We start from the raw sequence: 24,202 nt of genomic DNA on the forward strand, positions 1-24,202 counted from the left end.
CTAATAACTTCAGTTTATTTTGATTACACTGAAACTACAGTTTCCCTTCTGAATCAGAGAGAACTACAAATCCCGCCGAACCTGTTTTTATTTTCTGCCTTCTGCTGCCATCTGGTGGACGACAACTGAACACCAAGTGCGTCCTGATTGGCTCAATTTGCGATGTGCTTATCTCTGATTGGCTGGTAAGGTTTTCCGCCTGTCCTTTAAAAATCATCCGTGCGGAAACACACATTTCTTAACGCTTCTCGTCTTTTTTTATCTAGTTTAAAAATGTTTTAATCTTATAAGAGTTTTTTTTGCACCGTTAATATTTTTGTCTGTGTAAAAGTGTCATTTTAGAAATAACACAAGTTATAAAAAAATACGTTTAGGGAGGACTTGTGTGGTTTCTCTCCGGAGGATAATAGAGGAAGGAGCGGGCTCGGTTTGTGGAGTCAACATTGTTGTGAGAGTTTCTCGGAACCGAACATGAAGAAGTTCGGCTCGTTGCTGAGCTCAGCGCTGGTTCTGCTGACGGCGGAGCTGTGCCTGGTGTGCGGCGACATCACGGACGGGAACACGGAGCACCTGAAGCGGGAACACTCGTTAATGAAGCCGTACCAAGGTAACGACGGCTCGGCTAAAGCTGCGAGCTAACGCCGCTCCAAGTTATCCGACGACGTCTGCGACCTATTCCACACTTTATGTCGTTAGCCGCGTTGTTATGGCAACACATTTCAAATCAAAACAGATTTTTAGAGATTTTTAAATCTAGGTGTTAAATCCTCGTCTCATGTCAACAGTCACAGAAAGTTAGAGACCAGGACATGCAGAGTATTGAAATGTAGTTTCCCTCTCATCCCAGTGCAAACATGGAATATAAAATATAAAGTAAAAAATATAAAAATATAAAATATGCAAGCTAAAAGACATCCGTGTGGCAAATGTGGCACAGTGTAAACAGAATTATCAGTATAAATATAAATCAAATCAAGCCCTTTTACAATAGCCAGATGGTACCCAAAGTGCTTTACAACAAAGCCGCAGAAACAAAACATTACAGGTACATAGATAAATAAATAAATAAATAAATACAGTTAAATTAAAATACAGTTAAAGAATAAAAGTGCTGTAGTGTTAAAAATAAATAAAAATAAATTGCATAAGACGCAGCAGACAGTGAGCACACATGAAGGAATGCTAATCTAAAAAAAAAGTGTGTCTTAAGTTTTGATTTAAAAAGGCTGAGATCAGTAGTGGTGCGGATGTCGGCGGGCAGTTTGTTCCACAGTCTGGGAGCAGCGCTGTACAGCACTGTTTAGGTCTGGACCTCGGGGGCCTCCAAAAATGCCTAACAAAACTAACAACTACTCTGTGCTCCGTTACACCTTTCTCAGCTTATGTCCTCCTCTGTAAGTCGCTTTGGATAAAAGCGTCTGCTAAATGCAATCTAATGTAATGTAACGTAATGCCTCCAGCAGAAGCTGACCAGGAGACAGTATGGACAGTATTTACAGTATTTACAGTTCACACAGTGAGGTCTATCAAAACTGAAATATGTAACTTTGTATGTGATTTGTTCCCAAGTCGAACAATAGCAGCTTTGTTGAACCTCTTCACATTTCCTGTGTAATCTTAGAAACTCAGTCGACTTCATGATACAAGGACTAACACTGCAAGAAATCAAGATATTTCACCATGCATGTCATTTCAGTTGCTTCATTTATAGAAATTATTTGTTCTGTTGTTCAGTATTTTTGTTCATTTCCGTGCAACATGAGAGGATCTAGTGTAAAAATCCATCGCAGTGAGCATCGACGACTATTAGACGATTATAAAAAAGCAAAGAACGTGGACTAATCCAGATATTTATTCACTTACGTCAGCGTTAAGAGTCTGCTGAAGGATTTTCAGAACGCAACGAAACGAATGGAATCCAGCGCACGCCTCAAAGAGTGTGTCAGATTTAAAGACTATACATAAGGGAATAATACAGTAATCAGAAGTTTAAACCAGTGTGGAGAAACTGAAATGCTGATATCTACATCCAGTGTTTAGTTTGTCCGTTCTGGGCTACTGTAGAAACTTGTCTGTACATATAAAAGGCTCATTCAACAAAAACATAACGACTCTTATCTTCAGCTGGTTGTACACAAATGAAAACGTAGTTATAAATATTAGATTCTGTAATTAACCTAAACACTTACACTCCTCCTCTTAAATTAAAGGCGTTTAATCAGTTTCTTTAAAAAAAAGAAACTGAACCTTATTAGTGTTTAATTAATAATTTCTTTTTTTAATCTTTCTCCGTGATCACAATCCAGTTTTGTTGGAAGGTGTTAGTCATGCTGTTAGTGATTAAATGAAGCAGCTGCTGCGCTGAAACTTGCACACTATGTAAAGAAAGTTTCAGTGCACACGCCCGGGTTGCTGCAGGTGCCTGAGGCCGTTACGGTTAAGTAGGTCGAGGAGTCGTCGTCCACCCCCCCGCACACTGCAAGCATTTTATTTGCATGACATGAGTCAAAACATGCGTAATTCAGGATGTCCGAACAAAACAAGCTGAGCGAGCTCTTTGAGACAATGGAAGTGTTTGTTCAGGGCGTGTGTGCAAGAACGTTTCACACAGTTTTCTAACACGGTGAATGTTGAGCGGCCGTCTTGTTCTCCGTGAAAGCCATTCGATGTTATCATGTTTACATAAGAAACTACAGCACACACTGTAAATGAACTTTTGATCGTTCTCCTCTCCGTGTCTGATCATGCCTCGTTTTTTTTTCTCTCTTTGTTTTGTAGGTGTTGGCAGCAACCCTTCCAGTCAGTGGGACTTCTGGGGAAGCACGCTGGTGACGAGCTCGTATGTCCGACTCACTCCGGATGAGAGGAGCAAGCAGGGGTCCATCTGGAATACCGTGGTGAGGAAAAGCAGCTCGTGTCTTCAGTCTGTACAGCGGTACACTAGTAACACTGCTTTTAATGTTGTCTGACAGACAATGGATGCCATCCATAGATCTTTCTTTTTCAACGCAACAACCATGACCCACCCTACTCTGACTGGCTAGTACTCATTGTCTTTGTTGGTTAGGTTACGGCTTGAGGAGTGAGCTTGGAAAGCCAATCAGAGTGAGAGTAGGGTGGATTATGACTTTATTATCCTGTGGGGAACAATGTTGTTACTAAATGACATGATCGGATTGGTCCATAGACCTGCAAACTCGCTGATACCTGATCCAGCATTTCATGCAGTGTCAGCGAAATTTCTGGTATCAGTATCAGGACAACCTAATAATAATAATCTGTCTGTTTTAAACTTAAGTTTGTGGCTGTTGCTGGACTGAAGGTTCTTCTGCTGACTCATGCATGTGGTTTGTCAGATGGTTTCTTCTTCACCGCAGTAGAAAGTCACTGCTTTTTCTCTCCTGTGGTCCGCAGCCGTGTCACCTGAAGGACTGGGAGATGCACGTGCAGTTCAAAGTTCACGGGTCCGGAAAGAAGAACCTCCACGGCGACGGCATCGCTATCTGGTACACGAAGGACAGGCTGCATCCAGGTAATGTTGGACTGCTTCAGCCTTTCCTGCCGAGTCACTACTTTCTGTGGAAGAAACTCGCCCGGCTTGATCTCACTTCATGTCTGCGTCAAAGTGTTGAACTTTGGATTTACCTTAAGATACAATACTCACTCATTACCAGTTTGCTCTGGCTGCGGATTCTTTTTTTAACCTCTACTTCTTTGCACAACGTCTTCCCGTTCAGATTTTATGATAGATATTCGGAGAGAGACAGACACAGCTGAAAGACAACATGACAATACAAAGATGAAATAGGACAGAGATAATGCAGCTTCCTCCTGGTTCAGAAAGTCCTCCAACCATTTATTTAAGTGAAAACAAGTGTTTTCAAGCTAATAATCCAATTATCTGTGCGGCTGTACAACTAATGCCATTGGACTGGATGCCTAGTAAGCGTGTAGCTGAACATGGTGCTGCATCCATGTTCAGGATGTTTGAAAGTGCTTCTGTGACTACATCCCAGAGGCCTCGACAGCTGGACAGAGGCATAGATTGTGCACAGGATCTCCCACATCCAGTACAAGACATCCTTCTTTTTAAGTCAAGCTGTGGGGATGTCTGCTCTGTGCGGTATTTGTCTGTCGTGTCACCTTAAATATCGCATATTGCTACTGTGAGGTAAAGCAGAATGCGTCATGTTATTAACAGTACATGAAGGTGGTTGGTATAAAGCAGCTCAGAAAATCAAATGTAAATCCAAAGATGATTTTGCACCTCACTCAGCTGTTCAGAAAACTGTCACACACTCACGCTCACTCCATCACAGAGCTTTTTTATCACCACGTTTGTGTTCATCACCTCAGCCCCATCGCCGCCGATCACAGAAAAAGTGTCTCGACTTGTCTGCTCACGTCTCACCTCATCTCTGCCTCCATCCTAGGCCCTGTGTTTGGGAACAAAGATCAGTATCTTGGCCTGGCTATTTTTTTGGATACCTTCCGCAATGACCTCCATGGAATGGATGTAAGTGTGTGTCGTGTGTGTGCGTGTGTGCGGCTCGAGGCGATTGACCGGCTTGTTTCTTCGCAGGGCCCGTCTTTTCCAACAATGCTCTCTTCCACGGGCTGGCCGTGTTTATAGATACTTACTCTAACGATGACGCGACGGACGTGAGTGGCGTCTCAGGTTTTACCCGTCAGCATGCCGCCTCAGTGCAAATTATTCCTTTGGTTTGCTTTTAAAGTTTTAAGCATGATTGAACTTTAAACCACACAGAATTTATTTTGCCATGTTTTCACATTTCTACACCAAAATAAAAATTCAGCCACATAAACTCTTGAGCATGGCAGCAGTAAATGTGCTGTTGATCACTGTCAAATGTCTTTAAGGAGGCTGGTTTTGTTTGAAGTCTGCTTCTTTCACATTGCAGCCGAAAGACTGTGTGGTCAATTCAGCTATTTGTAGCAAAATTCAAGACTGAAGCGAAGAGTGGTTCAGTTATTTTATTAAAAAATACTATTTGAATTAATATGAACAACATCCAGTGTGACCACCTATTTCGAAATAGATCTGCAGTGTGAAGGTAGCCTTTGTGTATAACGTGAACGTGAGCTGATGTATTACGTGTGCTTTATTTTCTGTATTCATTTGTCCGTCATCTTTATGTAATGGTGTGTAAAGATTTATGTGCTGATTCTTTCTTTTCTGTCGCCAGCGTTCCTTCCCGTACATTTCGGCCATGGTGAACAACGGCTCGGTGAGCTACGACCACGGCAAAGACGGCCGATCGTCGGAGCTGGGAGGCTGCTCGGCCGAGATCAGGAACAGAGACCACGACACGTACCTCGCCATCCGCTACTCCAAAGGGCGACTCACTGTACGTACAAACACTCACGCACCATTCCAACTTATTTTACTTTATTTTTAGTTTGAATACTTTTTTTTTTACCACAAGAATCTTTTATTTTCTAGTTTTTAACGACAACGTAATAAATCCACTCCCGCTTGTTGCAGTGCTGTGTTGTGTCACTTACATCCCGTGTATGTGCTGCAGGTGATGGTCGACGTGGATGACAAGAATGAGTGGAGGGAATGCATCGACATCGGAGGTGTTCGCCTTCCTACCGGGTATTACTTTGGCGCCTCAGCTGCCACAGGAGATCTGTCGGGTAAGCTGCACAACCTTTTTTACAGGAACATGTTGTAAACATTATATTACAGATTTCCTGATAATTTCAACTCATTATTTTCCAGATAACCACGACATCATCTCTATGAAGCTCTACCAGCTCATGGTAGAACACACCCCCGAAGAGGAGAACCTTGACTGGACCAAGATCGAGCCCAGCGTCAGCCTCCTCAAGTCCCCTAAAGGTAAATTAAAGTTACAGGAAGCTTGATTAAAAAATCGTGTTTCTTCCATGTCTGGATGAAAGAAAATGTGTGTATGGCGCAAAGAATTTAAAGTTTTAAAGATTATTTTTGGCCTTTTTAAGCTTTATTTTGATAGCAACAGCTGAAAAATGGCAGGAAATGTGGGCAGAGAGAGAGAGAGAGAGAGAGATGGGGAATAACATGCGGGAAAGAGCCACAGGTCGGATTCGAACCCTGGGCTTCTGCAGCGAGGACTCAGCCTTCGTTGGCTGCTCTACCAACTGAATTTCATGTTTTAAAAGAAGTCAAAGAACACCTAAACACCACAAATGATTTTTATGATTTTACTCGCTCAAGTGCAGGACGATGTGTGGATATGAATACCTCAAAAGACAAAACAGACTCTGCTTTGCAACAAGCTGTTAACACTCCAACAGCTCCCAAAAAAAACTCCCAACAAGAGCTGAGCCTCATGAACTTTCCTAGCTTCAGTTCTGGCAAGACATCAGCACCGCTCTCCACCAGCCCTCTGGCTCCCTCCTCACCTCAGGCCTGAAAGCAGTTTACCTTACTGTCCATCAGGAAACTCAAAAATCACAGAGAGAGAGGACATCAGAGAGAAAACCAGAAAACATTTCCTCCATAACAATGATCCAGATTAATCAAAATTAGTTTATCGCACCCACTACAAACCAAATTTAGAGTGAGAACAGGCACACTGGGTGCAGAATGGGAATGATGGAGGCACCATTCACCCGATCATTCAATCCAAATGATTTTGAAGCTGGAATTTTAGGGTAGAGACGGTTGTTATAATTATCCACACTGGCAAGCACTTTACAGAAATGGAGAAGTCACCTCTTGTCAACTCTAATTAAGGTAATGACTGTCAATCACACATCAGGCCCAGGTGGAACAGTGGTCTCCATGTGGACCAAACACAACCAGGCTTAAAACCCAGCGTCTGAATCAGGAAAATAAAAAGTTTGGTGGATGTAAATAATTTTTGAACGTAACTGTCAGTTCAAAAAGTAACTTCTATCATATTATACTCCATCACAAGCGGCTTTTCTTAAACAAATGAGACGAGCAGTGATCCTGAATCGAAAATGAAAGTTAACACAGCTGTTCTTCTTCCACCGACAGACAACATCGACGATCCCACCGGGAACTTCCGAGGCACGCCCCTCACCGGCTGGAAGGTCTTCCTGCTCCTGCTGTGCGCTCTGCTGGGAATCGTAGTGTGCGCCGTGGTGGGCGCTGTCGTTTTCCAGAAGAGACAGGAGAGGAACAAGAGGTTTTACTGAGGAGAGAGAAAGAAAGAGAGAGAGAGAGAGAGGGAGAAGAAAAGGTGTTTGCTGTGGAATGAACTGTTTCCAGATTGAGCACATTCAATGTGAATTTTTTTCTAAAGATTGTACAAATGTTTATATTTTCGAAGCACTGCATTTGGAGTGAATCGCGGTAACTTGTGATGTCGGTAAGGAGGCGCAGAACTAGTGGCGGACATTATGAGTGACGCTGATCAATGCTGTTTTTTGTTCTCCGTGTCCTCTGTGTTCATGAATCGCAGGGTTAGAACAGACTTTACAAATCCTCTTTTTCAGTTTCTTAGAAGGTTTTTTTTTTTTACGCTCGCGGGTGTCTACACTTTTCAGGTTTTCTCTGCTGCAAATGTGACGCTACAAAATGGTCACTTAGGTTTTCATCTTCCAAGCTGTTTTACCTGATTATTTATTGGAAGAATAAAGCGTCACAAAAAAAACATCATGAAGTAACCATGGCCTCCACAGGTCGAGCGTTATCCTGTGTTTGAAGCCATGGATGGAGTTCAGTCTTATTTGTTGATTTCAGCTTCTGTCGCTCTCATTCTGACATTTAGACAATTCAGTTTTGCTTGTTAGCCATTAAAAAAAATAATAACTGAAACAGAGTAACAACATGTTCCCTGCGTACATATTTGAGGGTAAATTATGGAATGTGTATTCTTGCCTGAAACCACTGTATGTTTACCACAGAATCAAGTTCTTAATTATCTTTTTGTTTTGTTTTTTGAATCGGCAAGAATACGTGCAGTGCAGAACAAAGATTACTTGTCAGTACTATGACGTCTCTGTCTGTTTTATTTGTTTTGCAGGTGTTGCTCTTTTTTTGTTTGTCTGCTTTGTTTACTTTTTCCCGTCCTCGCCACCCTCACTCAGCCTGAAATGTTGAAACTGTTCAATCCAAAATTTTGAGCTGACATATGTTGAAATCGGGGAACAAACTGACAGCAGAAAATATGAATACTTGAGAAGCCGGAAACGAAGTTTTACTTGATAAATGATTCGATGAGGAGGACGCAGGGTCATTTTCAATGTTTCAGCTGCTTGATTAATTGACTTTTAGCAGTACAGTCGACTGACATCGTCGATGAAAATTCAACTACTTGCATATAGTAGGTGCTTCACACAAAAAGTACCATCATAGTGAGTGTGACTGTTGTGGAGGCCGCCAGTTATTCACTAAACTGAGCAGCTTTCTACAAGTCGTCATGGCTAACTAGTATTAAATGTGGGTTGAGAGTGAAAGTATTGAAATGCGTGGGTTTGATGTGACGTTAGAGGGTCGCACGAGATGTTTCTGAGGGCTGTGGGTTTTCTTTTTTTTTTCTTTGCAGGGCCTTTTGAGCAGCGTTTGAGATTTTATGCAGAATATGCCTTTAAACTGTTTGTGTTGGGTTACTTATGCTACGTTGTAGTAAAAGCTTGGTGATTCAAGTCAGTTCTTCAGTATAATAAATACCAGAATCATAAACTGCTACCTGAGACAAGTGTAAGAATAAATGGAGTGCTAATTAGATGCTTAAATACACATAAGGAGTTTCTGAGTGGATTGTTTGAAGGCACATTTCTTTGTTCGTTTTTCTTTCAGCTTCAGTTTCCAGAATGCTTCTGTCTTTGCGTTGAACATAAAACATTAAACAAAAAATTCTGAAAAGTCAAATTAAGTACAGCACACTTTTTTTTTGTTTTAAATCTTGTTTTCCTGTGTTCTTAAAACCGTTCTGTTTGTTTCTGCCACATCAGTCAGTTATGTGATGAGACTTGATCAGAGATAACAAAATAAAATGGAAAAAGAAACTTTTTTGTGTATCGACAATTTTTAACATCACATACACCAAATCACCAGAACTGCCTTCTTCGCCCATCACTGTCCTTCCCCGCTGCTGAAACCCTCATTCACGCCTTCATCACTTCCAGAATTGACTACTGCAACAGCATCCTCTATGGCACACCATCCAAAACTTTAAAAAACCTACAGTACATCCAAAACTCTGCTGCTCGTCTGCTCAACCACACCCTCACCCGTGATCACATCACTCCAGTCCTCCAGAAACTCCACTGGCTCCCAGTTCCACAGCGTATTCACTTCAAAATCCTCCTCCTTACACACAAAGCCCTCCATAACCAGGCCCCTTCCCACCTCACTGACTTGCTCCATCGCCACAATCCATCCCGCAGCCTCCGTTCATCTGATGCAAACCTCCTGACTCCTCCATCTAGGACCAAGCACCGAACCTGGGGCGACAGAGCCTTCTCTGCAGCTGCCCCCTCCCTCTGGAACTCAAACACATCCGTGACTGTACTGACCTGCCCACCTTCAAATCTCTAACAAAAACACACCTTTTTAAAATTGCTTTTAATGTTTAATGTCTAATGTGTTTTTAGTGCACTGTCTTATATTGTTTTGATGTTTTAATGTTCTTCTATGTAAAGTGTCTTTGAGTACCCTGAAAAGCGCTTTCAAATAAAATTTATTATTATTAAATGTATTTAACCATTTATTAAAATTGGATTCTGGGGAAATTCCCAGCAGTATTCAAGCAGTACCTGCATGTTGCTAAAGTGGAGCTGTAACAGTGTTGTTGATCGATGACAGTTCAGTGTGTATTATGCATTATAAACATGCACAGCTTTCTCCCTCTGCTGGTTAAAACTTGGCTTGTGTCTCTCTTGCTGGGACACTTAATTGAACTGAGCCCTTGTTATCAAGTCCACCTGTGTTTTCCCTGACGTCCTCCACCCTCAGTCCGTTCCTTAATTCGCCGAGTTATAACTGAAGCTGCAAAGGCTTCAGAGGAGAGACAGGATTTAGATTTAGATTGTAAACGTCTCCTCCTGCACTGATCTGAGCCCCAAACTCTCAACACCGCCGCGTTTATTTCTGTTTTTATGTCTTGATAGCGGGGTGTGAAACATGGACAAACTGGATGATTAACCGTCTCACCCGCAGGGCCATTCACACAGTCTGCAGCTATATGCAGAGTTTCCCCTCAGGAAATATGTCAGGTAGGCGGTAAGCACTACCTAAATCCAGGTCCTGTTTGGTAAAATGAGATGGTAAAACAAGATGAGTATCAAAGGAATTCCTGCAGCACGGTGACTTCTTTCTTCACTTTAGCCTCTGATTGTGACTGATTGAGCCGTTTGTCTCTACATTTCCCAATTTGTGCAACAATTACCGAGAAGCAAACATGCAGTTTCACCTGTTAAGTTAAATCAGATAAATCCTCACTCCTCTCGTGTCAGCATTTCTTCTGATTTCCACCGAGGCGCTCTGCAACGTTTCCGTCTCAGATAAGGACGGATTCCTGCACTTTGAAGAAAACCCTGCTGTGACGATGTTACCTTGGAGGACATGAGATTGACAGCTAACAGTGGACTGTTGCTGCTGCACACAGTGGGCAAATATTTTTTTGAATAATTTATTTGTGTTTGGTGCGTGTCAGTCATTCAGAAGTTATAGCCGTATATATGTACGCACACAAAGACCGATAGACTCTATACAACATAGATGTAGTGTGCATAATGTCACCCACAGGTGTACTAGCCTGGCCGTCACAATCTTGGCAGTCACTCAAAGAGGCCACCTGCAGTCAAAGCGTCCACACTCCTATGTTGGACATTTTAATATGCTGGTTGACTTGTTCTGTAGCAAGTCTCAAGTGGCTATTCAAGGAACTGCAGTTTTTGCCACTTTAGTGTTGGTTTCACTTCCCAGCAACAGAGGTTGCCTCTTGGACAGACCCCATCAAGTAAGTCAAATTCAGTAATATCATTAGGTACTTATCCCAGCTGTGGCTCAGGAGGTAGAGCAGGTGGTCCACTGATCAGATGATCGGCGTGTGAATGGTTAGCTCCTAAATCTGATGAGCAGTCGGCACCTTGCATGGCAGCCAATGCCATCAGTGTATGAATGCGTGTGAATGGATGAATGAGATACGTAGTGTCTTCCCCAGATAATTCCAAAGTTGTCTTATTCACATGTTGCATGTTCTTAGCTTGGTCAGGTGGTCAGTAATCCATTATTTTTCACCTATTTTTGAGGGTGTGTAATTACACAGCTGAGGCCGAGTCTTCAGGAGGCTAAGGTAAGTTATTGGACGGTCGGTAAATCCCACTAAACTGTAGGACTACCTGCTTGTTAAACCACAATGTTTCGTTGAGTATTTCTATGTATGTTTAAGACAAGGATGTGATGTGTAGGAGTGGACTGGAAATAAGAGTAGGTCTTGGCTCCTTTTAATCCTGTTTTATGGTAATCCAGTGATGAGCTCTATTTAACTGTCAATCCATAGTTGAATTTGAGGTGTATATTTAAATTCATGGCGCTTCAAATCCTGGGAGCATGAAAACTTGGAAAACCTCCCACTTCCCACTTGTCTTGAATATATTAATCCTTGAATTTTATGCAGCCTCAGCACAGGATAGAACACCAACTCCTTTCCCCACCTGGAAAAAAAAAATCCCATTGTGCTAAACCACGTTAAGACACGTGAGGGCACTGTCGCCCTATGATTGAAATACTGAAACACACTGCACCAAAACTGAACAAGATGTAATACCCCTCCTCTCGCTTCTCAGGTTGTCCATCATGTCCTAAATCCTTTACCCTCCTCCTTTCTTTCGCTTTCCTTACATCCCTCCATGCTTGAGTCTACGTGCAGACACTTCATTGCCATCTTCCATTGTGCTCTCTGTTTCAAACCTCACTGTACGAACACACAGGCATGGATAGAAAAACATATATGTGTGGTCCTTGACTCAACACATAAATAGCGAACATTGTTTTTCTCACAGGAATCAGAGATAGACAGATGACTGGAGGATATGACAGGTGGACTTTTGCTTCAATTTTCCCACGTACCGACCGCACAGTGCTCACCGATGCTTTCTCACAGGACGTGAGGAAATAAAGGGGAATATGGGAGCAAGGAGGGATAAAGATGACAGTGAGGAATGGTGATTTGGATGGATAGACGGATGACATGGAGGGTGGAGAATTGAGTACTTGAATGTCAAAGCTCAGACAGAAAAGTGTACGGAATAGATGGGATAGATGGATTGGCGGGTGATGGCGAGGAGGTGGTTTGGAGAAAGGAGTGGGTGTTGCACCTTGCAGAATGTCACAGCTAAGTATTACTCATGGCAGGCCACGCTGTCTGCCACCTTCTCTGCCTTCTCTTAATGTCTGTTTCATCTGCTGCTTTTTGTCCCCTTCGTTTTCTTTGGCACACTCTCTTCTTAAAATAATCGCTCCTGTCTTTTCCCCCTCCCTCCATCTCTCTCTCTGTTTCTACTTTGATGGATTGCCGTAGTTTTCGAGGGCTTTCACTACAGATCAGGTTCTCCCTCCGGCTGCAGAGTTTGCTTTCCAGGTTAGACCAATTTGCAAGGCATTGCAAGTCAAAGGTCATTAATTTCAATCAAAATTCTTTCAGGAAGATAAATCAGAATGCATAATGTTTGTGGAGTATATTTATGGGAGTCCTTGGAGCTTACGTTTGTTTCAGGTTTATTGCGCGTGAAGTTCACGGCCCTGCAATTGTGTGTCTACCTGCATTCTGTAGGAAACTCATTTAAAATGGCCAAATGAAAAGAAATCAAACACACAGATAAAGTGGAATAATACACACTCCTATGCGTGTTTCCTTTTCATGCCTGCATAAACGAATTACTGTCATAATTTAATTAAAAATAGCTGCGTGCATTATCTTCAGCTTGTTGAATGAATTGATTTCATCACAGACTTCATGGCTCCTGTCCATCATGTTAAAATAATTTCCAGTGTATCAAAACACAGAAAAGCTTTGTATAGTAGGACGTTTACGGATGTTTATGTCACCAATAACTGGAACCAGAAATACACATCATGAGGTTGATATGTCTATATCTGAATTTCCAGATTCACTGAGTTGCACTGACTTTAGCACGTATAAACAGGGCGACAACTCGTGATTGTCAATTTTCCATTTTTCAGATAGAGCTGCTTATGATTGAGTTTGAAAAATATGGTTCGATTATAACTGCGCATCGTATCACACTTTTGTGTGTTTGTACAATCTTCCGTGGAGGACAAAGGCTCTTTGCAAATTGTTGTAAAACACTACCACTAAAGGCCCCGACTCACTGTACAATAACAGCGGTCTTGTCGGTTCATTGCATGTCACTTTGCGCGAGATGAGTTAACATCAGGGGGGTGCTCTGTGACCCGTGCACAGTGATAAACAGCCATCCGGACCGTGCCAGGCTGCGTCTAAAATGCTCATGGGGGATCTTCTAGTGACCTTCAAAAGGTATTCACCGCCTGAGAGGAAGCCTCAGCTTCTGAGTCTGCATGGTTCAGAGTTTAGTTTCACTCCTATAAGTACCTGTTCATTTCAGATCACTTTCAGCATTACTGCAGGTGTGTTAGGTTCCTGCTGACCTTCTGCAGCTGCTGCTTCACATTTGAGGCTTTTGACCTGAGAACTAGCAGGAGGCTTTTTGGTGAAGTGTAGGAAATATAAATTGTGCATTATTTCTGCAGGGGAAACAGTCTCTTCAAGTTAATTCAGACTGTACTTGTTCTCCAATGAGTAATGTTGAAGAAATACATGTATGTATGCAGAGACATAGCCTGAGCATTTGGGCTTTTTTTGCACCAACAATGTTAATGTTCCATCAGCCAGTGTGTTCTGCTTCATGTCATGTGCTATTCTGATGCGCTGATTGGTAGACAGAGTATCTTGGAACATCGTCTTAGATGATCAAACAAACCACGCTTCTTTTACTAGTGTCAACTTTCCTTTGGGGTGGAACCCAAAGTCACACTGTGTGCGGAGGCCTCCGGGGACGCAAGAATCACCAGAGTCATCAGGTTTAATGTTCTACAGCTAGGAGCTTACAATCCACTCGAGATTTCAGTGGAAATAGAAGAAATTGGTTGGATTGGGGTGGCCGGGGTTGCAGATCTTTGTCAGGTACTTAATAATGAGACAAGTGCTTATTCTAAACTTTTTATCCCTTGTAGACTGTGTTGTTGTTGTTGTTGTGGTAAGTAAGTTTTTACTGAAGACATATTGGAGCAAACACGATGAATTTCAGTGGAAAGCAAGCAGGAAAAATATACAAAACAATGGAAGCCAATCCTGGGGACAGCCTCCTGTTTGCTGTTGAAAACATGCATCTCCTGACAATACACATCCCAAGGGACTCCACTCCTCAGATAGCTATTGCTCTAGATTTTTACTATGTCTGTAATAATAAAAGTTGTTGTTGCTTGTTAAAGATATTTTGTTGTTGTCGTGGCTGTCAGATTTTGGGAATGTGTTGCTGTTGTCGGGCATTAATCTGTAGTGCCGTTCAACACTTGAAATGATTCGAATTTCCGCTCATTGACTGAGGACAGTACAGTTATGATGAGCGTTCAGTCGATCCTAATTCAAGTCTAAATAATGACGTGTTTGCTTGTTGAGTCTCCAATGTACAATATGTGTATTTTTCTGAAATAATTAGCCTGTTCTTATCCTGCAGTGTTAGTAAAAGCTTTATCCATGGTTTTTCCATTGAAGTTGTCAAATCCATAATGCTTGCAAACATTGCTTCTCAGTCGATTTGGTGCCATGATTAGTAATTCAGCAAAACTCACTGTGTTCCCATCACTGTGTCTTAATGAAGACAATCACTCTGTTTGCTGATGGCCCCATTAGAGCACATGGCGTACCATAATTAGATGAATTTTATGAAAAATATGTAAATGTCAGATCACAGATATGTGAATGGAAGTGTATTTTCTTAAAACATGTGGGCACTGTAGTTAAGGAGCATGTTAGGGGCTTTGGATCCACCAGCTGTGTGCATGCATTTTGGTGCAAGTAGCATTTAGTGACCAATTCATTGTTGGTTTCAGTCTTTTTATTAAATCAAGAATCGAATGATTTTTAATAACACAAATGGATACTGCATGTGACTCCGCATTTGTCCATTTGCAGCAACACAATAAATCATTAAATGCTTTCACAGTGACAGGTTTTATTTGGAAGCTGTCCTGCCTCCGAGAGCCAAATTCATTACGACCTTAATCCAGCTCCCTTTTCATCACTGAGACCAATTAAGCACTCTCACATCGAATCCTTCATATTACAACTTTCACTTTCTGCTTCTGTTGCTCCCCAGCTCCACCTCCTTCTCTAACCACACACACACACACACACACACACACACACACACACACTACCCTTCTTGAGATCGTGGTTATTGTGCATATAAATTAAGCCTCATTCAAACAAATAAGCAGCTGGACTTGACTCATTACATGAAGCCAAATTGGTTGTCCCACAGGTCTGTGTTTTACCTCAGCCAAACAGATAAAGTGTTCAAGGCTCAGATTGGATTTCACAATGTAATTTGATTTCTAAAACAAGAAAATCCAGATTTGAATGACTTGTTTTTGTAAAGCTTTCACTGCCGGTTCTTGCCATCAGGAAAAAGGAAAACCTGTTATTGAACGGTTCACACTTTGTTATTGGAATTTATTTGACTCTAATTGAGGCGTCCATTTGCAATTTCTACTAATTTGTTTTAATTAGTGTAGAGACTGACGCGCTTACTCAAGAGCAAATCAACACCAATATTGTCTTACTTTTAAAGGGGTTACAGCTGAATTTAGGCTTTGTGGCTCCAACATTCAGTTCTTTATCGTCAACAACTGGGAAAGAGGAGTGTGTTGATTTTGACGTCTGATAAGAAAAGACAAGCCGGAAGCAGTGGTTCAGCATCAGAGGAGGAAAAGAGCAGATTGTGAAATTGACCTCTGTTTTAATAATGATGGCAGAACAATAATAATGCAGAATCAATACTATGAAAGTACCTAGCCATCAGGGAAATTGCTGCCTTTCTAAGGTGTGATGGAGTGGCTGAAGCCATCCCATTGTGTTCCCAAGTTCTGTCACATTTGGGCATTTGTTGAGCAACTAGCTGGCAAGTGAAGTAGTGGAAGCCCAGCCCGGATCATGTTTAGCAGCTTAGCTTGTTAGTACAGCTGAGGTTAGTGGAGCATTTAATAAACTAAAATTGGCACCATACACTGCTAGAAAATGTGTCCACAGGTGAAGCAGTAACCCTCGTGGGTTGAGCTCTCCTCAAGCCTATGATACACGGGACCAACTTTATAAGAACGGCATCAGTGTCCTTGACACAATAATAAGATACCTACAGCTGCTCTCAGGGAGCACGTTGCATGAATAGGACACGTGGATGACCCTCATGCATGAATTACTTGCATGTTTCTGTTCCTGCTAGCCCCCATGAGTGCTCCTTCCAAGATTCTAATGGAGAATAAACATACAGCAAATATGCACATATGGGTAGTTTGTGCTGGTGGTACAACCTGCATTAGAATCACAGCAGGACTCCTTGAAAACATAAACTGTCTACCCCCAACTGCTACCGCTGCAAACGTCCGTACAGAAACAAAAAACACTGCCGCAGGCCCTCTATTTAGATATCTGCATAATTTAATGGAAAAAATGCAGGTTAAAATTAATGAATATCACCCATCTAATGTAAAAAAATAAAAATAAAAACTCGCTCCTCCTTCTTTCCTTCTCACATTCCATTCATACTTTTCTCCTTGCTCCTCCTCACTCTTCGCCTTTCACCTCCTTTTCTACTTTTTTTGGGACTTTTTACATACATGACCCACACAGGAAGGATTAGCTGGACATTTGACAGTTGCATTGTTCTATCGCGCGCACACACACACACACACACACACCGAGAAATGCTGCTACTTGCCTCTATGACAGATGGTCAGGCTAATTGGCTGCTCTCTGAGCTCGGTTGCCCCTGTGCCTGGGTGCTGCTTTGTCTGGTGTGTGTGTTTCATTGCAGTCAAAGTTTGCTGGGAATTTGTCAGTAGATCTGAGCTTCATTACTGCTGTGCAGCTCAGATCTGTGGGCACATGTTGGTAATAAGTAATGGTGGAACCCCACTGGCCACTTCTCTGTTAGGTTGTGGCCACAAAGCTGTTTTGGTCTATTCTCGATGTGACTTTAAACTCCCACCAGGAGTGTTTCAGAAGCAGAGCGTTTTGCCTGCCAGACTTTGTTAACTTGCTTAGATTTGTTCATCCTTCTCTGGTTTATGTGCTTCCACCGGATTTTCCAATCCGTTTCTGCGTCGACTTCTGGACAGCTCAATCTTCCCTGCCAAAGACATTAGTGTAGTCACATCAGAACTGTATTTCTTCATTGAAACACTGAAGAAAAACGATGTGTTCACCCTTCTCCTGACTGACTTCAATAAGAGTTTGACTAGTTCTTAGTTCTGTGTTTAGCTGCTGGTCCACACCAGAGTTCAGCTGACAGTTTAAACCTAAAAAGATCCAAACTAAATGTGCAAATACACTTTATCTGAAACAAGCCAAACAGGTCATGGGTGAAATAAAATCCTGAAACAGCTTCAGTATGTGAGTGCTGCTATAAATGAGCTAAAATAATACGGCAAAGTCAATCAGTCATCAAACATGTATCACGTAAGTAAAAACATCGGCACATGCGAGGAAAATGAGGCTGATGTGAAGTTGAAGTTTTATTTATTTTCCACAGTAAAGCACAGAGCTGATAGCACAGTGCTGTAGAAATAACCTGTTGACCACACAAACCCAGAGGCCCGAAGCAATAATAAGATAAACATCAGCTGACACAGAGAGGACAAGACAAACAGCAGATAGAGAGAGAGGAAACAGTGAGGAGAGAAGAGCATGTAAAGCTCAGCGATCTTCAGCTGATGTCGGGTTTTATCGGCTGGTTATTTTTAAAAAAAATAAAACGTCTGGTTTGGTCTAGTTAATGTTTGTATTGATGTTCTTTAAGTGAGAAATTCATACAGCGAAAAGGTTTGTAACCTCTTTTTGACTCCAAACAGCCTTTGCCCTTATTAACTAAAGGAACGCGCTGAGGTTTTGCACCAGTAAAGTTGAAAGACTGAAAATTGAGTGTAATGTCTCAGGCAATAAATGTTTCTGTTTAGAGGAGCATGATATGTCAGTGCAGTGACAAGGAGATGGAGGAGGAGGTGTGAGTGTCTGAGAGTGAGAGAGAGAGAGTGAGTGAGAGTGAGCGAGATCAGGTGCAGAGAGTGCAGGCTTGTTGTACACCATATGCTTGACGGACAGGTGCCGTGTTATGAATCAATAATATCCACCCGCACACACACACACACACACACTGAAAATGCCCATACACACAAGTGGACAGAACACGCACAAGAAGAAACAGGTTCCACGTGAATGAACACACACACACACACACACACACACACAGTAGGCCTCTGATGTGCATAATCTAAGTGAACACACAACACGTGCTGAGCAGACAGGGAATGATACCCCGCCACTGTACTGCGTGTGTCCGTCATACAGTGGGTCAAACCGGAGGATAACGGCTGAATTAAAAATATATCGTCTCCTCCATTTGCTTAGCCATAGGGAACATTAACAGCATCATTGGTCTCTTTCAATTCACTTCATGACGACATTAACAGCATCATTGGTCTCTTTCAATTCACTTCATGACGTCGGGATGTGAAACAATGTCAGAAGACACGAGGCTGTGGTTTTCACACGGAACGCGACTTCATCACGAACCATTAAAACAATTAACTCAATCATCACAAGCTAAAATGAGTGTGTCACTCGCTTATGAAGAAGTTTCAGTGGTGAGTTTGCTGAGCATCAGGCATTTTAGATGTGTATGGTGAGTTGAATCTCAGAGTGGTGAGTCCCAAAACCCAATTCTGACACTTACATCAGTGCATCTTTAGTAAAGATGTGTACATTTGGAGGTTTGACCTTTTGATGGAATACTTAAAAAAGAAGCTGAACAGCAACAAATATTCTTCTGGATGAACTTATTCTCCCCAAATAAAAACATAACCCAGAGGGGGACAAGGTGGAGTTCAGTGCATCCTTTGCTGATCCTTTCCCTTCTCTGCCACGTCTGTTGGCTTCTCCCAGACTGTCGTGCCGCTCCGCTTTCTCCTTTTTATCAGTTTGGGAAGGTGATTAGTACTTGCAGGTGTGCCACTTTGCTGCAGGAGGCGGTCCTTCAGCCACACAAGAGAGAGACACACTTCAAAACAGTGAATCACACACACTCACACAATTAAGAGTAATAAATGAATACAGTGCAAAATAACACAAAAAGGTCTCTCCTGGTGACTTTGTGACAGGATCACTGTGCAAAACTATTGGAATAGTCCTTACAAGGACTGGTTTGGAGGATTTAGTGGCATCAACCGCTCATTCCTGGTATGGAGGATGAACTACGGTGCATGCAACAAATGCAAAATGCTCTATCTAGAGCAAGTGAGTGTTTGGTTTGTCTGGGCTATAGAAACATGGTGAACTCCATGGAAGAAGACCCACAGTGTCTGTAGACTGACTGGGATTTTTGTCACTATAAGTTAAAGACTGCAGCTGCTCAAGGTGCACAGGGGGAAATGAAATACTGTTACTAAGTGTTACTCATGAACACTTTGACTGTTTGTGTGAGTGTGGAGGATTTATAGACAGATCTGTCCACAAATAAACAGCCAGCCACTTGCAGACATACACACTGTACCTTCACACATACAGTAACTGTCTTTTTATTTTTTATTTTAGTCACACACACACTTATCCCCGGACCTCCTGAGTCTAATCTTTGCTGTTGGCCCAATATGAACCTGTCAGAGAGCTTTACATCTCCACATTTCCATTAGTAGCCGGGTCAACTCTTTTCAGTTATGTGCAGGAAAAAGAGTGTGTGTGTCCGTATGTGTGTGTAAGAGTAATGAGAATTCCCATATCTTTGTCATAGACGGGACGGAAGCCTGAGTGGAAAGAGCATATAATAGATTCAAAGTGCTGATAGTCCTGCGGTAGACATCAATTCAACCTCTTTGCTTTGTTTAAATATAAAACACCTGCTAAGACTGTACGTATATGCAGAGTACTTGTTCTGTATTGCACTTTAGTGATTGGTCAGCTGTCTGCACGTACGCCAGAACAGGTCAATCGATGGTAGTCAATCAAGGACTCCATGTTACCCTGCCAGACCCTCTAATAAAGCCACAGTTAGCTCGCAGGGTGATGCACCTCTTTTCATGTGAGAGGCACGTCACCCAAGGCTGAAACATGTCCCCAAATACTGGACGTTTGTACCTGACCACTGAAATATCCACACATCTCTCGAGACTGACACGAAATGCATGGTTCCCACATCAACAAGATGGAATGGCCTAAAATTCAGTACAGACCTTCATGTTACTTTCTAAGGGGATTATGTTTTGAGGCTATCAGCGGCGTTTCAGAAGCAGGGCCACAACCGTGCCACGACTTCCTATAAAACACTCTCATAACCGTCTCCTCCTGTTTTGCTCTCATATTCTGCACCAGTCCGACCCACCCCATATCTTTCTCCTATTTCTTCCTCTCCTTCCTACTGTGTCCATCATGTCTGGGTGCTACGGTGTATTCCCAACAGACCAAACAATTACAATCATGTTGTTTTTTTAAAAATAATATATTCCTCATAATTTTCATGGTGCACCATCATGTTAAAAAATATCCTCAGCTGTTAAATGTTGCAAATATTAGTGTTCATTTCAAAGCCTGGCAGTAGATTATTTGTCTTATTAGTCATAGTTATTTTGCATCTTGCTCCTTGGCTTTAAGATTATTATTATTGTTTGCGTTCTATTTCTATTTCTCACCTTTATTTTCCGTTCACTCTCCACTTTGTCTCTAGTAATACAAATTGCTTTGCCTTTGTCTCCTCATTCTTTCTCTCCTGTCTGTCGGACTTGCCTTTTTTCTCCATTTCTACCTGTTGCTCTCCTTATTTCCCTCTCTCATTCCCTTTGTCTCTACGCTGTTTCTTTGTATTTCTTCCTTGTTACTCCCTGACATCATTTTATTTCCTCATTCTTCTTCCCTTTGTTCCTCTTCAATCCTGCAAATGTCCTCACCCCCTTTCTCTCTTGTAGGCACTTTGTTTTATTCTTGCTAACCAGCTTTATTCACATTTTTATTTCACTCTCTTCACATTTTATGCCTCATTCTCTCTTTCTGCATATTTCCCTGTCTTCCATCCCTCTATTATCTTTTTTTTTTTAGATTTTATTTCTTCTCTGCTGGCTAGAGGAGATCTCGCAGTCTTCTCACTCTTTGGTTATCATGAATTTTTGCATTAAAGCCAACACAGACCTCAGTACGCCAAATAATCCTGATGCTGTATTGTATTTTTGCTGTCTATCTCTCGTCCAGTGATCCCACCCCTTGCTTCATCAAAACACTGCAACGGAGAAATAACCACAAAGTGGCGACAGACAGCGTTTCATTAAGAGACATGACTTGTTTGGACAGAGAGACAGAGATTCATTCAACTCGCCCAGGGTGGTTCAGCAGACATGCCCCCACACTCCTGGAGTTGAGAGTACTGCCCATCTGATTTTGACACTTAATTTCAGAAACTTGTCGTTATTTTTAATCATTCAAATTTGGCTGGGTGGTTAATAACACTTTCTTCTTTGGTCTGCCAAACTCAAAACACATTTATTTTGGCTTTAGACGGACTTTAAAGTCCAGTATGAAGGTATCGGAGCATACTTAATGCAAAACAGAGTTGACAACATAAAAGTGCAGTTTAAAGTGTTTAAACATCAAACAGTAAGGTTCAGAGTGCCTAGGAATCTCCATGAACAAATAATTAGTGTCAAGAGCTCAGACTACCTCAGGCATTAATGAGTCTGATGGAAGCAGGCACAAATCCTGGAGTTTACAGTTTCCTCCGAAAGAAGAGACATTGCTGTTGACTTCACAGTTTGTGTTCAGTTGTGATGCCGAGGTCATGGACCTCCAGAGTAGGGAGGGTGAACTGTCCGTGACAGGAATCAACTAACCAGGTACTTTGTTTTAGAGGCACAGAGGTCAAGGCAGTTTCCCCCACATCACTGACAACATGTCCATCTCAGCCCGTCCGAGTTAGTTGTATCCTCGATAACGGTGTCGTTGGAGTGTTTGATGTGGGTTATTTCTGTGTCCGAGCTCCTGCAGTTATCCATATATAGCTCAGTGGGGCTCTAGTGGAGATGGTGGGAATAGAGCTGAATGTGGACTGACCATTTGGAGCAGCTTTTGTGCTGTGAGGTGGGGTTGAAATGTGTTAAAGGTCCACAAAGACCATTCTAACATACTCTTCTCAAGACGGGTTTAAATGCAGCAGTGTCACAATGGTATCATCCACTGATGATGGCAACATGATGATAGTCATTAGAGGCAGTAATGATGGATTTACTGTCAGTTGAAAAGCTCTTTTACAGCAGATCTGGTTATGGTTGAATTATTAAGGAGGCCAGCCAGTGTTTCGAAGCCTCACCACTTGTATCTGGCTTTGCCTTGCTGAAAGAGCTTCTCAATCTTCTCCCTGTACACTCTCTTGACTTGTTTTATTTTTTCATTCAGCTTGTTCTCGGTGAGTTTGGACTGTTTTCTGAGATAAATGCTACTTTATCTTTATTGAGTGTGTCTTTCAGGGCTGTTGCGATCCAGGGCTTGTTTGTTCTAACAACCGAGACAAGATGACCAAATATCTCTGCCTCTCAGGAAGAGAGGAACGCCATTTCTCTTTTCTTTCTCTTTTCTTTTTTTCTCATATACACTACCAAAAACATAATCTTTTAACACATTGTTGCTCTTTGTTCTTATTGGTACAAACATAACTCGTGGACATAACTATTTTATTTCGAAAGCCTAGCTTCATCCAGAAGGATCTTTTTGTTGTAAGACTCAGGAGGAAACTGAGAGAAATGTTGTGGATCAAATATTCAGACTAACTCTGTTCACTTAAGAATAACTTGTGTGTGATTGGAGGTTCAACAGAGCACACATCTGACACTGATTCTGACTCTTTAACACTAATGGCTATTAGTGATGCTGGGTGTGGTCAGAAGTGAAACATTTTGAAATCTTTCAGCCAAAGGTAGGCAGCAGCAAAGCCACTTGTGCACATCTTGTCTTGGCTCCATCTTGTTTTGGGCCCCAGAACCCAAGTGTGACCCACTTCCCACTGACTCCACTTCTACCCCATCTTCACCACTTCACTCTTCCTGAGTCAGCTGTGGAGAGGCCTGTATATTGTCGGCAGAAACGTCTCATATGGGATTTGCAATGTGTTCTCTTGACTGTCTAACAATTCCAAACACTCTTCTTTTGTCCTCGGCCAAACAAAAAGGTCTTGGAGGAGCTTTACATTAAACACCAGCCCCTTGCACCAGAAACATGCCCTCGCATGCTTTGTTTTTTTTTACTCTCTCTGAGACAATATTTACCCCTGGACCTTGAAAGATGCACTCGCCCCTGCTCTGAGGTTTTTTTCATGACTCATACACAAGCTTCCTCTCTGACAATGCCTTCAGCCTGAACCTTGCATCAAATATACAACCTTCAGTTGTTTCGTTGTTGTTGTTGTTGTTGTTTTCACATATATAAGCAAACATCATTTTATAGTGAGGCTTCCCATAAAACCAGAAACCATCCATAAGGGACAGTGAGGAGAACGTCAGCAGACACTGGCCAGCACTGAAAGGTTAAATTCAAGATAAATTAGCAGAACTTTTCCTGACTGAGGTGATCCACTGATTCTGCCTGCTTCAATGTCTCAAGCATAACTTCGGTTTGAATTTAAGGTTCTTTGATATCTGTCAGCAGAGTGATTGTAATCGTAATTTATGATCACTGGATATTCCAGTTTTTGATTAAACAGATTAATGATCACTTTGATTTAGAGGTTTTCTTCTTCTTTTTCTTCCTACAGAGTCAGACATGCTGTTTGAGTTCAGTCTGTATCAAAGCGTGTTGATTAGCAGAGGTTTACAGTCAAAATCCTGTTTAGATATTAATTAATTACTTGGGAGAAAGTTACAGTTTCATACTCTGTCAGTCATTCCTTGGATCATGTTCAGATATTACACAGCACTCTGTCAGTCATT

The 24,202-nt window shown here is 41.9% G+C and overlaps 1 protein-coding gene across 2 annotated transcripts; it reads left to right on the forward strand.

Annotated features, from left to right (window-relative positions):
• The first annotated feature begins 390 nt into the window (after positions 1-390).
• Positions 391-8,988, forward strand: lman2 (lectin, mannose-binding 2). 2 transcript variants are annotated; one of them, XM_019255283.2, is made up of 8 exons: positions 391-607; positions 2,779-2,897; positions 3,415-3,532; positions 4,434-4,516; positions 5,208-5,369; positions 5,547-5,661; positions 5,747-5,866; positions 7,013-8,988. In XM_019255283.2, the coding sequence occupies exons 1-8, from the start codon at positions 472-474 to the stop codon at positions 7,171-7,173; spliced, it is 1,014 nt and encodes a 337-aa protein (XP_019110828.1). In that variant the 5' UTR covers positions 391-471; the 3' UTR covers positions 7,174-8,988. The 2 variants fall into 2 exon arrangements, with proteins under 2 accessions (XP_019110828.1, XP_019110829.1); XM_019255284.2 differs by lacking the exon at positions 4,434-4,516 and adding an exon at positions 4,583-4,662.
• Positions 8,989-24,202: the final 15,214 nt, after the last annotated feature.

This window comes from Larimichthys crocea, chromosome I, assembly GCF_000972845.2.
Source record: "Larimichthys crocea isolate SSNF chromosome I, L_crocea_2.0, whole genome shotgun sequence".
In the NCBI taxonomy this organism is placed as follows: Eukaryota; Metazoa; Chordata; class Actinopteri; family Sciaenidae; genus Larimichthys; species Larimichthys crocea.

What these genes read in the sequence shown, in the direction of transcription:
- lman2 (XM_019255283.2), top strand. Translation starts at nt 472, where the DNA reads ATGAAGAAGTTCGGCTCGTTGCTGAGCTCAGCGCTGGTTCTGCTGACG. An exon ending in ATGACCTCCATGGAATGGAT is followed by an intron (nt 4,517 to 5,207) that starts GTAAGTGTGTGT and finishes TTCTGTCGCCAG; the next exon opens with CGTTCCTTCCCGTACATTTC. An exon ending in ACTCCAAAGGGCGACTCACT is followed by an intron (nt 5,370 to 5,546) that starts GTACGTACAAAC and finishes TATGTGCTGCAG; the next exon opens with GTGATGGTCGACGTGGATGA.